The following is a 20,574-nucleotide window of genomic DNA, read 5'->3' as shown; positions in this document are numbered from 1 at the left end:
TAATTTAACATCATTCTATTTTTATTCTGCAGTGTATGGGTGTGTGTGTTTCATTTTGCACAATTCCTTACATTTTTTATATTTTTGTTTCAATGTCATAATCTTATCAAATGGTCTTATGATGCTTTTCTTTTGTGATGTGCAAAGCTGGTCATTACTAATATGCTTCAACATAAAGCTCTGTAAACAAAAAACAAAAAGTCTTACTAAGTTATTGCCGAGAATGATATCTTCTCTCTAATATAGAGGAAGGTAGTCAACAGTTAGTTTTGAGCAAGATAAAAATGAATTAAAAAAAAAAAAAAAAAGAAAGAAACTTAGGTTGCAAATTTTTAAAAAGAATCAAAGTTTTGCATCTCTCAGAGGTGAATATATAAATATTTACCTCTAAATATACAAATATTATTCAAGAAAAAATGAAAGAATATGAAACAAGACTCAAACCATGGAGAATATGTAGCAAAATACATAGAAAACATTGAGCAATTCAACTAGAGAGACATCTGAAATTGTTTTCACAAGGATTGAAATATCTAAGCTTCATGGTGAACTCAAGATGACAAGGAGAGAATCTTGGAAAAGAAGAAATATCAAAAATTCTTGACATATAGGTCATGCACTCTTATAGAATATAGAGATCAATGTAAGAAAGCTATGTATTAAAGTAGATAGGCATTGTAGGTAAGACTTGAGACAAAAGACAAATATCATGAAAATTGCAAAATACTCTGGAGACAACTGAAAATGCTTAGAAATGAGAAAAGAGTAATCTATGAAAGGAATCACAGATGATAAAGTTGATTTAAAAATTGAAGATAAAAATATTTTGCATGTCCGCATGGTTAGCCTAGTGGCTATGCGCTTTGCAACCTGGGGAAGGAGTGTCCTAGGTTCGATTCCCGTCGGTGACGTGAGGAGCTGAAGGATCTTCCTCAGCCGTAGCCAAGTTAGCCAGTCTTGGGCGTGGACAGCAGGGTTTTTTCCCCAGTTTATTCTGGGGTTTTTCATCCCACAATGCAGGCAAACTGGCGTTGAGAACTCACCACTACAGGCCATAGGATACACCGGGGCATAAGGCTGACCACCTTATCCTGTAAACGGAGTGAGGTCCGATGATCAATGGACCCTCGACACCGCAAGGTAAAAGAGGGTATAAAGAAGATGAGATGAGATGAAATATTTTGCATGCCTGCAGTAAATTACACAGGTGCTTGGCCAAGTGAATAATATACCTGCTCTCCAACCAACAAACTGTGGTTGTTGTGAATGTCTAAGTAGAAGGTTAATTTCACTGTCCAGTGTAAGACCACCACCTTATTTACTCAAGGCCTGAAATTGCTTGAAAAAAAATTCGATATGTGCTTTTTAGAGTACTTTACCAGATTTCCAGATTGCTTAACCCTTAATCAATATGCAGTACTGATACTAACGTATCATAGGTTTTCAACCTTTTGAGATCAGATTCACATCAAAAATTTACACTGAAAGACTTAAATGAGATAAGTGATGACAGATCAGCAGTAGAAAGTATTTAAGAGAAATGGTGGTATAAAATCTGAAAATAAAGTTATTCTGCATGTCTGCAGCAATTACTCTAAAATACTTAAATGATGTAAGCAGTGATGGAACAGTGAACTATGCAAGAGGAATGCAATTAGGAGTAAATATATCAATACTTGGGGTAGAAAAAGTAATCAAAAGCCTTAAATGTAGAAATCCTACTAGAGTACTCTTTCTTTTAAGGTTACATGGTGATCAGCATTCATATTTACGAATTTAGGGACACACTTATTATTATATTAATAATAATACGTAAAATAATCATTTCAACACGTGTGTTTTGTGTCCCTAAATTCGTAAATATGAATCCTACCAGAGTAGATGATATTCAACCAGAAATGCTGAAATATGAAGATATAAAAGTTTCACAGGGATCACACTGCATAAATTCAACAGACATGCCAATTTTGAATTTGAAAGGTGGAATTCCAGATAATTGGAGTAGAGAACCCAAGAAATAAATACTTCCTGCAGTAAACATTAAAACTAATCTGGGCCTCTCTCCCCATCCAACTAATTCATAATTTCTTCAAATACTGCATTCTGTGTTAATTTTCTTATTTGAAGACTAATGAAAATTCATTCAGTTTGTGTGTGTGTGTGTGTGTGTGTGTGTGTGAGAGAGAGAGAGAGAGAGAGAGATGTTGAGAATTTTCAAAATAATTTGAAAAACAATCCTCTTTCTCTTCAAAGCTCATATGATGGTCCCATTAGTTTCAACTAATATATAGATATATTTATAGTGAATAAACAGAATTACAACAGGTTTTTTATTTTTATTTTTTTTATTTACTAAGTTTTTGTGATAGTTATGAGTGAATCATGTTGATAATTCCTTATTTTGAGAGCAATTACTTTTCATGTGAATATATCCCATTCACAAAAAGTGTAGAAATTTACTGCAGCTTGTATAGCAATTCATCTGGCTCTCTTTGCAATTTTCATATTGAACTCTTCCTAGAGTAACTTGAGGTTATCATATGACTCCTTTCAAATGAAGTGATTTATTTATTTATTTATTCGTATGGAGTTTCCTCCCTTTTTCTCCCCTGTCCCTATTGGGGCGAGTTGAGCCCCCCCCTCATGGGGGGTTAAGTATTTATGGCTGTAGATCCGTGTGTGTCCATGGGGCCTGCTTGCGGGATGAAAAACGCCAGATAAACTGGCAGAAAAAACCCTACTGCCCGCGCCCAAGACCGGCTAACTTGACTATGGCTGAGGAAGATCCTCAAATTCCTCACGTCTTCAATGGGAATTGAACCCGGGACACTCCTTCCCCAGTCATATGGTTGTGAAGCACACAGCCACTAGGCTAACCGCACGGACAATGAAGTGATAAGCAATAGTAATGAATCCATAAATAGATATATATTTTATTATTTTTTTCATTACGAAACAGAACCTGTAAGGGTTTTTTGGGTGAACAAATAAGTCTCTAGTTCTTCAAATCATAGTTAATAGTACACCAATGAACTATCTTATACAAACTGTGGGATGAAAGCTTTTACAATTTCTATAAAAATTAAAATATACTCCTTAAGAAATTAAGTCTTTTACCTCTGCAACCTAACTGTTCAATAGAATATATAGTGAGAGATTTAAATAATTCAACAAACCATTTAGTTTGCCTTAAGTAAAAAATTTTGGATTACAATTTTGCAGTGGTTTGTAGGATATGTCAGTAAATTAGATAAAATTTTATGAGGGCCCAGAACTTATCTTAATCACTAACGTAGATGTAACACATTTTTTTTACAAAGCCAATAATGCCTTGAGTTTATTTACTCAAAGTAACCATCCCCTATATAACCATAAACAGAACCTGTAAGGGTTTTTTTGGGTGAACAAATAAGTCCCTAGTTCTTCAACAGAATTTGGTTCATTTATAACAAATGCCATAATAAACAGCACTATTTCCAATGCATGATTTTTATCACAAAAAAAAATGGAAAATTTTGATTTAATAAGAAATGTGGATTTTCCACTTTTTCAAATTTGAAAATCCCAATAATACCATGGTTAAAAATGAAACAAAATCAAGCTTGAACCTAAGATACAATCAAACCACATTCTCAACAATGAAACTAAGTTGTATGCTGTTGCAGCATGTTTATATTCCAGATGTGGTTTGAATATTTGTTGTGACTGGCCAAGATGAGAAAGAGAAAATGGAGGTCCAATTAGTAGGATGCTAATGATGGTTGTTGGTTAATTATGAAATCCTTAGTGTCTAGAGAACATAAAATTTGTCCTTCTGAAGGACTATTCAAACAAAAAACTGGAAACTACCAAACAAATATCTTTACTAAAAGCTACAACTCAAGAATAGCAAAAAAAAAAAAATAATTGACATTCTTCCTGTACAGCATCCAAGGGAAGTTGAAGTCCCCAGAACTCCTGTATTGTATATTAAGGGTGTTTCTGAACATGTAGCAAAGCTTATGGGGAAATATACACTCATCGCTACATTCATGTCCATTAACCAAATTCACAGCCTCTTACTTTCTCAAAAGGACAAATATTAACCAGTAATGCTATCACTGGTGTTACCAAGTTTCATGTTTATGTGACTTGTTTTATTACAAAGGTAAGATCACTCAAAAAAATATATTTCTGAACAACAAGATCATATCCAGCTTATCAACATCATAAATCTTATCACCACATGGTAAAAACACTAGCTACGGGATCCAGTGGGATAGCACCAAACTTTTACAGAGCTTGATGTATAATATAAAAATTTATTCAAGGAAAGTGCTGAAGCCCTACTTTATTCACTGTAATTGCAATGACTGCTTTTTCATCCCTAAAATTTGGGAAATTTTATTTCTCAACTGTATGAAATAGTTTTTATGTTTATTTAATTTATTAATAATATAAAAATATTAATAATTAATATTAAAATATAGTTTAATTAATAATTAAGTAATTATTAATTAAACTATTAATAATTGAATAATAATAATATTTTTGGGGAAGAGGAGGAATTTAATTCCCATCCCAGCTTTTTTCCTTAAATCCCTCCTCTTCCCCCCCAAAATAATTTCTATATTCAGATCCTTCTCTCACTCCCCTCTCTCCCAAATGCTATCTACCCACCCTTAATAATAATAATATTATACATATATAAAAAACCAAGGTTTTTCCAAATAATTCCCCCACATTACTTTATCCCCACTTCCCCCCAAAAACACCTTTCTTTAACAGCTTAACAGCATATGAAGCACATTGCCAGAATAAGGAGACAGAAAACAACATCCAAAAAGGTATGTCCAAATTATCTTCTATTTTTATTCTTCATAGATTAGTTTTATAACACTTCAGTAATGCCTAGAATTTGGGTAAAAAGCCAATGACATTGTAAAAAAAGGCACACTCCTAAACAAAAGTAGGCTATAATATCCATTAAAATAATAGCTTTATCCAAAGTTTTCACATGAAGTATCTTCAGGACTAAGACAATTAGCAATGGGATACTAAAGCAATTCATGTGAAGTCATTAGCCTCTATTATACAAGATTTTTTTTTTTTTTTTAATATCCAGTTCACACACAAAAGGCCAGAAGACCTATAGCACACTAGTGCCATGTGTGGGTAAGAGGAATAGAGGAAAGGAGGAGTCAGTTCACATTTTGCTTGAACAGCTGATGGTTGGGGAAGGCAGAGTGAAGGAGACTGTTCCAAAGGACAGAAGTAGATGGAATAAAACAGGAGGCAATGAAGCTGGTTTGGTGAGTTTTAAGAGACTGTAAAAAGGAGTTGGTTAGCAGTGGCTCTTGTTTTAATGATTTTGGAAGAGGGTGGAAGAATAATAGTTGGCCAATTCAGCAGAGCACTGTCCATGAAAGTATCTGTATAAGAGACAAGGCAGAAACTATAAGTCTATGAGAAAGGGACTGAAAAGGGTCTGTGAGAGAGGGATCATTAATTAGTCAGGATTACCCTCTTCTGGATAGATTCAAGCAAACTTAGAGGGGGCGTTTGGTGCACCACCCCAAATATGGGAGAATTATTCCATGGCTGGGTGATTTTGGCTTCATATAGAGTCAGCAGCTGCAAAGGTGGGTAAAGTAGTCTCATGTGCAAAAAAAAGTACACCAAGTTTTTTGACAGATACAGAAGCTATAGTTCAAATATGGTTGTGCCAGGAAAAACTGGAGGTGCAAGTCAGTTCAAGAAGAGAATCTGATCATGTTTGGATATCTCAGTATTACTGAAGGTAAGGTGGAGAGATTCAAGCTCTTTCTTGAAAGAGATCAGACAGAACTAAGTTTTGGTGGCATTGAAGTTTACAAGGTTGTCCTTGCCTCACTGTGATATAGCTAGGAGATCTGAATTCGGGTTCCTCAACGTTGTAGATCTTGAGGATTCTAATATTTGAGCCCTAACACATTTACCAAATGAAAATGAGGAATGGAGTGTACTGTCATCAGCAAACCGATGGATATGATTGGAAGTCTGTGAGAGGAGGTTGTTTATATACAAGAGAGTGGGTGAAAAAATAAAATCCTGGAATATTCCTGCATTTGTGGAGAAATCTGAGGAGAGTAGGCCATCCACCATGACACAAAGTGAGCAACCACTTAGAAAGTTGGTGATCCATTTGGAGAGTAGGAAAGACAGACCAAAGAATCGTAGTGTGGTGAGTAGGCCGCTGTGCCAAACCCAATCAAATGCCTTTAAAATGTCGAGGGCAACCATGTGAGTGTCTCCAAATTACTCCATGGCCCAAGTCCACAGGCAGATGGTGAAATCAAGATCAGCTGTAGATCACGAGTGGCAGACTCCATACTTCTGGGCAATGATTAGTTGATATATATCTATAGATGACCCTCCCATAATTTTGGAGAGAACAGAAGTGAATGGTAGTTTGTTGGTTATTTTTATCACTTTTCTTTGGAATTGGCTGGATGTGGACCTGTTTCCATGCTGTAGGATAAATGCCAGTTGAATAGGATAGATTGAAGAGGCAATACAGCATAGGTGTTAGTTCTGGGGTACAATTTTTTTAATGCAATAGGTGGGATACCATCAAGACCAGATGGCTTGTTTGGGTTCAGGTTGTTAAGGATTCTTTGGATTTCTTTTTGTTGGAAGACTATGGGAGACATGAAGGGAGTCGTTCTTGGTAGAGTAGAGGGAACTTTGTCCAGGTCATCAATGCAGGAATTGGAAGAGAAGAATGATGCAAGTAAGTTGACCTTGTCTTTTGGTGAGGTGACTACAGTACCATCCAGATGTGAGAGTGGCAAACATGGGTGAGCAGAAGTTGAATACAATGGCCTTGCCAAGGGATAAGAAGAAGGGAGAGACTGCCATTTGGGCAGGAGGCGAGTTTGCAGCATTTGGCCCTTTCAAAGTCTGACTTTCACTTGGTGATGATTCTTTTACAACAGTTGCATGCTGCAATGTAGGCACAGAGGCAGCTGGAGTTAGGTCTTCAGCCAGGAGTTTGGTAAGCAGAGGTTTTTTCTTTTACAGCATTGGCACCCTTTTTTGAGAACCAAGACTTGGATGGTGGCCGAGAGTTTGGACTGGAATATAGTATGAAAGCCTTCATTCCTGTGAGAATGACTGCTGTTATTCAGTCCTGAGCAGTTGTTTGGATCAGAACTGAAGCAGTGGTCAGACCATGGGAAGGAGGAATAGAAGTCACAAAGGTCTTCCCATCTGGCACTCTTATAGTGCCAAAGAACACAAGACTGTAAATCATTGGGTGTAGGTTGTTCTGCAGCAAAAGAGACTTGTATGAGGTTGTGTTCCGAGTTTCCAAGAGTAGAACAGCAACCACAGCATACCTGGACGGGAAACTTTAGGAAAAGGTCAAGTCAAGTCTGTTGGCAAATTGGAGGGGTTTGTCTGGCATTAATGATCTGAAATAAGTCATTGCCGATGGTGAACACCTCACTATCCCTGCCTATTGATCAGTGAAACTGGAGAACGGGAGTTGTGGACACCTGAAGTCCCCAAGAAGGATGACATCACTATTGGGGTACTTAGACTGCAGAGAGTTGAGCTTTAGAGATACAGTTGAAGAGGTCAGAGTGGTTGATGGAGTTTGGAGAGCAATAAAGGAAGCATATGAAATGAGCAGGTTGATTTGGTAGAGAAATTTTGAGCCAAAGCAGATCAAATAGTGGTGATTCAAGGATTTGCAACCTCTAGCATGGTAAGTCAGTTATCACAAATGCACCAGTTCCACCCTTGTGGCAGAAAGAGCTGTGTTATGTGTAGTTTGCGCTGAGGTGTACAATGGTTGGGGTTCTGATGGAATAGTAGTTCTGGTTCAGATGACTGTAGGTGGTAGTGTACATCATTAATATTGCTGTTTAGGCCACGAATGTTGGTGAAATGGATGTGTAAACTTTTTTTTCACATAAGAATTAGTGTTGGTTGGATTTCTGTTGCCTTTTATGATTTTTTTTGGTTGGATTTTTGATGTTTTTTGTGTTTTTTTTTAAACTATTTTGTATGGGAGAATTTTTGAGATCCATAGTAAAAATAACATTTTTTTTTTGTTGTAATTCATTATGTTTGATGAGGAAGAGATGAAAAGGAGGTCTCGGTCTCCTGTCCTCAACTGTGTCTTGGTGGCCTCAACTGTTCACCCTGCAGCCTCATTATTTGGTCTATCTCCAGTCACAAACTGGCAAAATACATGGGTGCAGGATTTTCGCTAGCTGATCAGGAATCCTACAAGTTTGTTACTATCTGGTCCCGTGTACTAATCAGTGCCCATCCTGAGGAACAATTTTACTGCTGTGCCCTTGAATGGGAAAGAGTAGGGCCTCTACAGTGAGATTGGTATGTCTTTGAGGGTATTACTTTCACTGAATGTGGGAAGAGTGGGGGGGGGACAGCTAAAGTAGCCTTAGGGTGAAGTAGCCTAGTTGTGAAGATATTTCACATGCAGACTTTGTTTGCTTACACTTGGTGATAATTTAAATTATGATCAAGTGTATTTTAATAATAATTTTAGTAACCTCTTCTGGGTCTAGCTCTCACTGATGGTGGCCTGATCCCTGGGAAGTTCAGTGGTTTTGGTTGGTGTTCTGCCTTAGCTAACATTACTCCTGACCTGGAGAATTTAGGTCAGGAGTAACAGAGTTTAGTTGTGATCCTTTTGGGTCACTCAGTAAGATTCAGAGTGATCTGGTAGATCACTCTAAAAATCTGGTATTAATTTTTCATATTAAAGTCTTCTCAGGTTTTAATTTGAATTCTATCCCCAAAAGGTAGTAAACCTATTTTGCATACTGTGAATGAATCATAATGTGTTTTTGGATTATACAAAAGATAATCCAAAAATCCCCTACGGCAGAGATCAAGTGTGATACTTTTCAAGCCACTTTAGTACTCCAAATAAGCAGGATAATGCTCTCAAGCCAAGTGGCGAAAATTTACCACCTAGAGTCATTCATAAACACTAACAAAGTGGGATAAACTTTGAGATGGAAACACATTGCAATGGTGAGACAAGCCAAGAATTTAATTATTTTTATGTATAACTTTGCTTATCTACATTGTTCTTTGTATTTTTCATCATCATCATGCATATCAAAAGGATTTAGGCTTAGTATGGCCTGTTCCAGCCTTACTATTCATCGTTGAAACGATTCAACGATGACTTAGAAGTCATCGTTGAATCGTTTAAGGGGATGTCCTGGTTTTCTTTTTTGCTAATGGCTTGTACTTTAAGGCTTGTTTTGGTAATCTTTCTGTTTTCATTCTTTGAATGTGTTCCATCCATTTATGTTTATATTTTTTAATTTTTTTCTATTACTGATTCTTGGTTTAATTCTTTCATAATGTCTTCGTTTCTTTTGTGATGAAATAGGGTATACTGTGCAGTTTTCTCATAAACTTCATTTCTGCTGTTATTAATCTTTGTTTGTCTTTTTGTTTTATTGTCCAGATTTCGCTTCTATACATTAAGACTGGTAGGGCTAATGTATTGTATACTTTTAGTCTGATTTGTTTTTGAACTAGGTTTGGTTTAAATATAGATATACATATTTAATTAAATTTATTTATTAAATATTTATTATATAAATGTATATATTTAATTAAATATATAGATATTTAAATATAAATCTTTGTGTTTTTGTAGGGGATAATACTGATTTGCATGATTTATTTTCTAAAACTATCTGCCTTTTCATAATGAATAATGTAATAAAAATTATAAAGCTGAACTGTATGGAGTAAAAACATTTTTTAATAACTTACCTGATAAGGAACCAGTTCATCATAACCACGAGTACTTCCACTTGCACAACATGCCATGGAAACTAATGCAGTACTTGGTAAAAGATCATACACAGATCGTTTCTAAAGTTGAATCCATAATACAGCAGGAAACAAATTAATTTTTTGTTATGTGAAAAGATACAATTACATTATTTAAAATGACAAAAAATATTTAATATTTTAATTGCTCTGATTTCTTGTTTTCTTTAACATTCTTTCTTTCTTTTATCTGTTGTTAAAACACCAAATAATAAATTCATAATTTGTATATAATGACTAGATAATTGGAAGTACATGTACTTTTTACGCTGATATATGAAATATACATACACAAGATATATTTCAGACATTCAGATACAGATATGATAATGTCCTCTGGTTAACAAGACTTGGAGTTTGAATCTTGTCTAGTATACAAGGAACAGTTAGAATGACTTTTCAATTTAAAGCACATTAGTCAATCTCAAAGAGTGATGTTAAGATTTCTAGAAACTAGATTTCTAGATGTCTAGAAACCCCTCATGTTTCTCTGCCCGTTTTTCTCCTGTAAGCCAAACTAGCAAGAAAATGCAAGCCAAGTTGGCTTGTTTGGAATTACTAGCCTGATAGATTTAAGTACTTTGGATTCATTACATTTACCATATTATGTCTGTTAAAAGTGGATACTGTCTTTAGTTTGCCTCTTTTGCAGGAAAAAGAAATTGTTTCTCTTCAGGAAGAGATAACAATAAGAGATTACTGAGAAAGAATCAACTGCACTGTCATTACCAAAATTAGGTTTCTATAAGTTAAGCTACTTGTCTGTTACAAATCACTGTAGAAGTGGTATGGCATTCAAGAAGTTAGTAATGTTCTATACTGAACATATAAATGTTGCTTTTTCTCTCTCTCTACATATATATATTCCTCTTGTGAGCATGGATGTTTGTGATTGTCTGTGAAAATACTAGTGGTGGTGGTGGCCAGTGGATGGCACTGGTGTAGATGATACTGTTTGCTGTAGTTGGTGAACTGAGTAGTGGAGATGGAGAGTTGTAGAGTATTACCCCCTTAACTTAACAGACAGAGAGTATTATCCCCTTAACTTAATCACTATATATATATTTCTTAGTTTTAACATGTTTATGAATTTTAATAAGTTCGGTTGAATTTTATTGCTGCTATCACAGTATCTAACTATAGTTTTTAGTTAGATACTGTGTTTGCCGGTATAACATATGGTTTTGCTCGAGTCTATACAGAATAGTTTCCGTATGAGGGGACATGTAATTTATTAATTAGTGTTATTTTTATCCCAGTTGTCTCTAATTGTACTATTTGTTGAGAAATATATTACATAGACTACTCATATCTTATTCACTGACAAAATAAACGTACTTGTTTTTCTTGCCTCTGCAATATAGCGGCTGTTGGGGAGGGAGTGTTGTTTAATGCTGCAAGCGAGTTACTATCGCCTGACATGAATGTATTTAAGCTTTTTTTCATGTGTGAAGTATACGTGAAACTTTTTAATTTCTTTTTTCAAAAAATAAAATCAAGGGTGTGAGTTATATGTGAGGGCGAGTTATATTCAAGTAAGTATGGTATTTCAACTATGGATAAGTACATTGGTACCTTCTTTAAACAGAAAAAATAACTCGGATGACAGTGATAATACAAAACAAGTTTGTAATGATAGTTCGTGTGTAGTTTCTGAAGAGAAAGCGGTCTGTAATGAATCCACAGAAACACAAAATTCCCATCAGTCACAATGCAATAATATTAATATGCTGAATGAAAGGAAAGATTTGCTGACTTGCAGGACACTCGACGAGTGGATCGCATTCAAAGGTAAATGCAATTGGTTATTTGTAGGAACATTTTTCTGTTTCGTGACTTTTCTTCCTTTACGGTAATTATGCCTACATTATTGTGTTATTATTCAACAATTGTTTACAGTTTTGAATGTGTATATAAAGTCAATATCAACATGCGCCTGATTATGAATGCATGATGAAAGGGACGGGGAGGTTTGGAGCTTCCCCAGATAGCATTCAAAGGAAAATACAATTGGTTATTTTGTATAGGGCCCTGGAAGTTATTCGTTCAGAATTTAACCACTAGAAACTTCTATAGGTGACAGATCATCATCAAATTCCTGATATGTACTCGTACTATCAATGGGCATAATAAGATGCTATGATAGCACTACATGATATGTTTAAATGATTAGTAACTTCCTATCAATTATTTTCCTCCAAATTATTCGGTTATTTGTTGCAGCTACCAAAAGCATAAAATCTTATATTTTGGTTTTATAAGGCACTTCAATTTGTTTCACTTGTTTGAAGCCAGGATGGAAGGGAAAATAAAGAAGAACAAAAATAAAGAAGAACATAATACAGATGAGAAAGGAAAAGCATCTATATTATGTTTCCTTTCTCATTCTGTTTATATGGGCAGAACTTTCATACAAGCAAACAATGCAAGTAAGTTCCTTCAGAATATCTCTTATTTTTTTTTTTTTTTAATTTTTAATGCCATTCTGCTATCAAAGTATATATTAACCATATTTTTCTCAACTAAAATATCTATGGTCGATCCACTGTTTTATTTTGTAACCCAGTTTTCAGATGCCTAGATTAAATGACTTAACACTGTCTTGTATAACTCAGTGTTTTGGCAATTTCTACTCATTCCAAAAAAAATAAAAAAATAAATAAAATCAACCATTTCCCTGTCATACCAGATATACTTATTCGAATGTCTATTTTCGTATTTACTTTTCTATTTTTACTATAAAAGTATGCCTGAATAGCTGAAATATTTTACTTTTTTTTTTATAGGCTCTCCATTCAGAATGTAGTTAGTGTTTTCCATGTTCCTGCCTATTTTCATAGTTTTGGTCTTTTTACTGCTAATTTTTATGCCATATTTGTTACTGCAGTTATTCAGTTTATATAAACTATCCAGAAAAAGATTTGGATACTCACTGGAGTTGAGATTAACATCTCCAACTTTGACATCAGGCCTAATACCACTTACTTTCATAATGTGATCATAAAGGTGATGGATAATGGAGGAGATAATGTGCATTCTTGTCTTACATCCAATTCTACATCAAACTGCCTTCATGTATCTCCAATTCTGAACTGCTAACTTACAATTTCAATATGAATGATGTATTGCATAATCTGATGTTCTTTCTACACTATATAATTGTAGTGTTTTGAAGGGCTGGGTTTATCTCTTGGGACTATTATCTTCCTTTTCCAGGTCTACAAAACATAAGTACAAAAATCCTTGAGATATTCCAAGTTGTGATTTCTCAACTATCTGTCTTCAAGTAAAAATCTGATGCTGACAACCTCCATTTGGCTCAAACTGGACTTGTACTTCTCCAAGTTTGTTTTGCTTTGATTATTTTTCATAGCCTCTTCTCAAGTATGCTTATATAAATCTTTCCCAGAACATTCAGTAGGAAAATTCCTCTTTAACTCCTCAAACCTCTTCAAAGAAGCTATTGAAGAAGAAGCTTCGAAGCTTCTTCTTCAATAGCTCCTGTAGGTCTAATCCTACAGGAGCAAGGTATATTATATACTCCAGAGTATATAATAAGATCACTGAAAGACCCTCATCCATTCCACAAGTACTCTGGAGAATATAATATACCTTGCTCCTGTGGTGTTAGTTACGTTGGTCAGATCTCTAGAAGCTTCGAAACGAGACAGAAGGGGTGCATAGGATATGTCAGAAACAACAGACAAGATATTTCAGGCCTTTCTTGCCACTTTGCCTCTACAAACCATCTCATTGAGTGGGATAAGAGTCATATGCCCTATATAGAAGAGAACTACCATTCCAGAACCTTCAAGGAGGCTGCTACGGTCGCCAGTTCAACAGGAAACCTAAATAAGAATCAAGGTCTAATCCTATTGGAAATTTGGAAAGCTTTAATTAGATCATTAAGCATCAAAGAAATGAACTTTCACGCCAATTATATTATGTCTCGTAACAAATAAATGATGTTCCCGAGACACGCGCATTGTCTCGCACAATACTAATTTTGTATGAATTAGAACTGTCAGTTAAAACCTAGTCTGTTACGTTCATATAGCTTACCAATTATATTCCCTGAAGATGCCGATAGCAAAAATTGGTGAAACATGTAGGACGATAAATTAAAACTCACTTGACTAACATTCAAAAAAAAAAAAAAAAAAAAGTGTTATAGTTATTATACAAGTAGTCAAGAAATAAAATCACACTTCATGGCAATATGTTTCTAGGTAAGTGCAACCAATGTTTCAGGCTGTTTATAAGAAATACAACATCAAAAACTGTTGGCCAAAAATGCATAGGGCAGATGTATCCTTTTCCTAAAAAAAAGTAGTAAGCCGTGCAAGGGCAAACTTTGTGATACCACTCTGGATTGGGAGGATGAATTACCTCTACAGGATTTACAGTTAGCAGAATTAAATTCAAGGAAGGCATATTTGAGTATTTGTCTAGAGACAACATTACAAATTCTTCCTAGTGGTAACTTGCCTCTGAAAACTAAGGAAAATGGAGGAAAATTAGTCATTTCAATATTCCTCTTGATTATTTCTACCACTGCTCAGTCACAACTTGTTTCCTTTAATAATCTTTCAAGGTAATTATTCCAGACATCAAGAATATCTTTTATCTTCAGTTTGGTCTATTTATCATCCTCTGATTCCTTTTACACTGATCTTTTCTCCATTTTTAACATTTTTAAGCCTTTCAATAGCCAACAGAATATTTTGCTACCCTCCTGATATTTATCTTCTATCCTCTTACCAGAGTTTTACCATAATTGTTGTTTAGCTATTTTTGTAAACTGCTTTGCTTTCATACAATTTCTTTTTCTATATCCTCTCAGAGCACATGCACATTCAACATTTGCTCTGAGAGGCACTTATAGCACATATAACTTTCAATATGCTTCTTTTCCTCGACTGCCTGCTCAACTTCCTGAGCCCACCATCGAGTTCTGATTTCTCCTTGATTGCAAACAACTTCACTTCTCCATAGATGAATTGATGTTTGCTAATGAGACTCCAAGGTTTGGTTCTTACTTTCAAACACTGATTTTTTTTTTCTTGAATAATATTTGTAACTTTGAATCATAAAAAAAAGTTCGCCTCTAAAAGTTGCTCAACTATGATTCCTTTTCAAAATTTTGTACATGTTTTTGTCTCTCAAAATGAAATTCCTTTTTATTCTGCTACAAACTAAATGACCATCACTTCTTATTTCAAACCTCCCATAGAGTTTTGTGCCTTGACCAGCATTAAGATATCACTATCAACAAAGTTAATGAGAATTTGTCATATTTCTTGGTAATTACTAATTATCTTCTCTTCATGTAAATTTGTGCACATCTTTATGTTGGAATATAACGTAAGTGATGACTAGTCCATTTCTTTCCTGGCCAATATTATTAGCTCTGCTCTTTTCTTCAAAATTTTCTCAAAAGTTTCAATATGCCTGGTATTTACTTCCTGCTCTGCCGTTTTGATATCCAACAAGAAGCAATTATTTCTTTTACATGTCAGGTGCCTTCTCTAAAAAAAAAAAAAAAATCCTCCACACCTTTTTTAGTAGAACCATCTGTGGTACTATATGCACATATAAATCTCATTATCCAATTCCCCATTTTTAGCTTTACCCATGTTGTTCTACATGAATCTGCTGACCATTTAAAATTATGTTCATGTTTAACATTAAATACAGCTGCTTCTCTTTTCTTTTCTTCTTTAAACTGATAACTGCCTGAATAATAACATCTTGTAGTTGTTACTCAAAATAATCTCATCTGTTTTGAAAAACAGATGAGATTATTTTACTGAATGAAAAAGAAGATGAATCTTCTTTGTTCATCCAGTAATGCTAATCATGTTGATGTGGTAGTTTTTCTACCACTTCCACTCATTTTCAATTGATTTTACCTATTAAGTGGATCTTCCCTATCTTCAATTATGGCAGTGTACAATTTGAGTTTGATGTACAGTTTGTACAGTTCAGTAACACCAATTATATTGATGCAGTACTTCACTAATTCCTCTACCACTTCCACTCCTTGTAACCAATTGTAACCAATTGTAACCACCCATTTTTGATTGATCTTCCCCATCTTCAATTATGGTGATGTACAGCTCGAGTTTGCTTCGGTAGCTGACTTTCACCTGGCATTCCTTGACAAAAACAGCAGAGATGTTTAACTGGGAAATTCCTAGCTGGCATATTTCATTATATTGAACCATCATTGTCTTTTGATTTAGCTAATATAGCTAAATCATATATACGTCTGCAATAAAGACCTAAACATGGAAGTCAGGTGCTGAATGCTACGTGTGGCCTATTCTGCTCTATGGAGTTGAAACATGGACATCGAAGGCGACAACCATCAAGAAAATTGAAGCCTTTGAGATGTGGCTATATAGAAGAATGCTAAAGATATCATGGACAGAAAAAATTACCAATGAAGATGTCTTAAAATCCATTGGCAAAGCTAAAGATCTTGTACAAATAATAAAGAAATGAAAAACATCATATCTTGGCCACATAATGAGAAACAGCAAATACCAATTTCTACAAACTATTTTGGTAGGAAGAATTGATGGCAAAGGAACTAGAAGAAGAAAAAGAATATCATGGTTTGACAACATCAAGACACAGACAGGAAAGAGCAGTGCACAACTGCTCCAATTAAGGCAAGAATGCCAGGATGGTCGCTGACCTTCGATAGAAGATAGCAGCATAAGAAGAATACAATTTGGTTGGATAAACACCAAACTGCAAACTCATTTCATTCAGTATCTAAGTCGATACTTACTAATGGAATGAAACACACTCAAAGGTGAGGATTGGCCCTTAGGTCAATTCTTGTTCAGTTTTCAATTCCTGAAAATTCCTTAAAATACTATATGGAGATATCCTGATCCCTTAAGCAACCTCATCATTGGAAAAGTGTGTCAAAATTAGTTTAAAGTTACTCCAGCATGGTAGTAGTTTCCATTATTTTGCCATAATGAAGTGCTTCAAAAGTTAGTGCAGCTTGTATGAAACTTGTACTCATTTTTGTCTGGTATACAATAAACATACAATACTGTTACAACAAATGGCCCAATTAAAACAAAAATTGAAATGAATTAACAAATATCAAGAGAGATCCTAAGAATGAAATTTTGTTATATTCCATATTGATCATTAACAAAATAATGTTAATAATAGAATTATTATTAACAACATTTTGGTTAGATGCAAAGACAGGTTGCTGTGCTTGATAGGGAATGCTATTTTCTATCTTTGAAATGAAAGATTAGTGAACAGAGTAATATGAATGAGGCGTAATGCAACCAAGAGCCTTTGTAGCTCAGTTGGTATAGACCAGCGCTTCCCAAACTGTGGGTCGCGGACCCCTTGGGGGCTGTTAGTTTTGTTGAGGGGGTCGTGAAATAATGAAAACAAATTTAAAAATATTTTAAGGCTAAGTGTGTGCCATGTCAAATGTGTACATAAGATGTTAAAAATGTAATATTTGCATTTGATTTTTGCGATATTCGCTGCGTATGTTTTGTATTGAATACAAATACAATAAATATTATAATAATATATGTCTGTATTACAATTTTCTTTCGATGGAGCCGTGAAATATTTTAATTTTTCCAAGGGGGGGGGGACCTTTACATCCATAAGTTTGGGAAGCACAGGTATAGACGAAGCCTTTTAGTCAGAAATACCTGGGTTCGATTCCCATCCAAGACTTGAGGAACCTTTATCTGATTTCTTTCAACTAAAGGTGAGTTAGCCGGTCTCATATGGAGGAAGAGTTTTTTTTCACCTGGAAACTGAGGTTTCTCATCTCCCAGAATGGGCAAACCAGCCCCGTAAACACACGCAGCTACAGACATAAGACACACTAGGAGGCATAGGTCCAACCACCTCATCCTCAAGATGGTCACAATTGTGAAGTCAGCTAAGAACCTTACTGGTTCGTGAAAGCGTAAGAAGAAAAAGTAATGCAACCAGTATGATTATTGATAAAATTTATTATTATTATTCTTAGAAACTTCAATGGTCACAGATATTCACTTTCCAAATTCTTTTTTTCTTTCTCTTCTCCCTATATCAGAATTCTGATTTTCTAATAGCTGTGATTTTTCCCTTTTTTTTTTTTTTTGTTAAATTCTGAGTTTTTTTTTTTTTTTTTTTTAACTTAAAAAAAAAAAAAAATAAAATAAAACAAAAACTCCTCTGGAGCAGCTCCTCTACTGATCCACCTGTCATCCAGAGACTTTTGTACCAGTGTCACATAGTGACAGGGGGTCCCATCCTGTTGGAAAATAGTTTTATTCATAAGATTTGATCTCTTTAATTCAGGAATATAAAAATTCTGAAGCATTGCTAAATAAGATTCACTCCCTGACAGTGGGCGCATCGAAAAAGAATGGCCTGATAATACAACACCTCCTAATAGAGCGCCACACATTAACCTTTGGTGAGTCTCTTTTGTATTGCCACATTTCCTAAAGCTTCTCTGTACCCTAAATGCAGTAATTGCGATGGGTTAACTTTCCCACTTATGTAGAATGTTGCTTTATCTGAAAAAGTCAAGATGTCAATAACATCTGTGTCATTTTCTATTTGTGTCTTCATCAGTTGACAACCTGGGATTATCATCACAGGTTGTCAACTGGGATTAATCCCAGAAATCGAACCTGGGATAATAATCCTCTTCTTGTAGAATTTGAACAGTCGTAATTTCGTAAGCATGTTCATGGAGTTGTCTGGTTAGAATTCTGTGCACTGTGGTTTTTGGTACGTTTAACTCACAACAGCACATTGCACTTTCTTCGGACTCTTATCAAATGCCTTTTTGATTTCAACCACATTCGCTTCCCTTGATGAACACCTCCCTGATCTAGGCTTGTCATGAATTGACCCAGTTTCTTTGAATTTTTTCATCCATTTATTAATTAAATTTCTGTGGGGAGTCTCCTTGTTATAATGGGCAGAGAATTTTTTTCTTACTGCTGTTATGGACTTCAGTTCAGCAAGCCACAGGACGCAACTGACTTTTTCTTCAACATTTGCCATCTTCAATCACACCAGTCTAAAGAAAAATAAGAAAAATGTAGTGAAATAATAATATTCAAGCATCAAAAATTCTGATAGTTATACTTTCAAATGATATTTATTGCAACTCTGTAAGTGATACTTTTGATCAAAAGTATAAAAACTGCACTAAGAATATTGTATAATAAACTGTATAATAAACAAGAAGAAATTTTTCTATATGCATTTTTTAAATAATATGAAAAATTTAAAAGAAACAAAAAAATTAAAATATTATCAAAGAACAATTTAAATTTTATATATATATACATTATATATATTTACTAATTTAATTTGAATGACTAATACACCGAGAATTATAAAAAATAAGGTTCAACGGGGACACTACTAGTTTCGTTGGTAAACCAACTTCTTTAGGTGTCAAAGTAGTACAAAGAATTATACATAATAATCAGACAGAAACATTACATAATAATAACATAGTTTAAATTGGAGTCCGCGCTAAAGTTCCAGCTGTATGTTTATGCATGCATGTTGTGCATATATATACATATATATAATGTGTGCGTGTGTATATATATATGTATATATATAATGTGTATGTGTGTGTATATATATATGTATATATATAATGTGTATGTGTGTGTATATATATATATATATATATATATATATATATATATATACAGGGTGTTCGGGATAAATTTGACAGTTTCGTAAGGAAAAAGAAAATCTTCTTTGTATCTATTAAATTTAATGAATTGACAAAAAAACATTACAGGCAGAGTTAATTACAATACTATCAACAAGATTTACTCAAAATAACCACCATTAGCATCGATCACAGCTTCAATTCTGCTTCGGAACCTCGAACAAGCTGATGCTACAGTCTCCCTGGGAAGGGCCGCAAAAACTGTTTTAATTTTATCCATTAACTGGGCTTTTGTATTACTGGAAGTGCAATTGGTGTCTTTTTCAACTGCGCCCCATACAAAATAATCCATGGGGTTAAGGTCTCGGGAATTTGGAGGCCAAACATTTGGACTGGTGAAGTCGTAGAAATTTTCAGACAACCATTTTTGACTTTTCCCAGAGGTGTGGCAAGGGGCCGAATCCTGCTGCCATACATACGGCCTACCATTGACTACCCTTGTTATCCAGGGCTTGACTACAGTTAGCAACTCCATGAACAAAGCCCGAATTCCAATGCCAGGGTTCTTCAACACCTGTTCCTGCAGATTTGCGAGGAATTCTGCTGTACGAACGCAATCAGATCGTCTGCTAGGGATCTTTCTTCTTGCTACATCCTCGTAGTCACCATTGCAAGTCTCTAGTTCATGCCTGATTGTTTTTACTGTATTCAGGGAGCATTGGGCAGCAGTCGTAATATCCTTATTTTGATGGCGGGCACGAATCATCATGATACAAGTTATTCTCTTCCATGATTCAGGTGGGTTCCAGCTATCCATCCTTTCTGACATCTTGTATATGAATGAAGAAGGGTCCAAACTTTTAAATGAAGAGAAGTGTGTGTTAATACATGTAACTTACGGAAAAATATAATTAATTATAAATATGTCAAATTTATCCCGAACACCCTGTATATACAGGGTGTTCGGGATATATCAAATTATAAATTTGACATATTTATAATTAATTATATTTTTCCGTAAGTTACATGTA

At 34.7% G+C, this 20,574-nt stretch overlaps 1 protein-coding gene across 1 annotated transcript in view; it reads right to left on the bottom strand.

Annotated features, from left to right (window-relative positions):
* The window catches only part of LOC150092290 (glycogen debranching enzyme), a 461,626-nt gene that overhangs the window by 271,072 nt on the left and 169,980 nt on the right, over nucleotides 1-20,574 (bottom strand). The window contains exon 12 of the mRNA XM_090414998.1: nucleotides 9,790-9,891. Coding sequence (XP_090271124.1) covers nucleotides 9,790-9,891 — 102 coding nt within the window. The remainder of the gene's footprint in view (nucleotides 1-9,789; nucleotides 9,892-20,574) is intronic.

The sequence above is a fragment of the Typopeltis vanoorti genome, chromosome 26 (assembly GCF_054136105.1).
Source record: "Typopeltis vanoorti isolate ZY-2024b chromosome 26, IOZ_Tvanoo_1.0, whole genome shotgun sequence".
NCBI classification, from domain to species: domain Eukaryota; kingdom Metazoa; phylum Arthropoda; class Arachnida; order Uropygi; family Thelyphonidae; genus Typopeltis; species Typopeltis vanoorti.
Note: the sequence above shows the minus strand (reverse complement) of the source record. Positions and strands in the feature narration are given on the sequence as shown.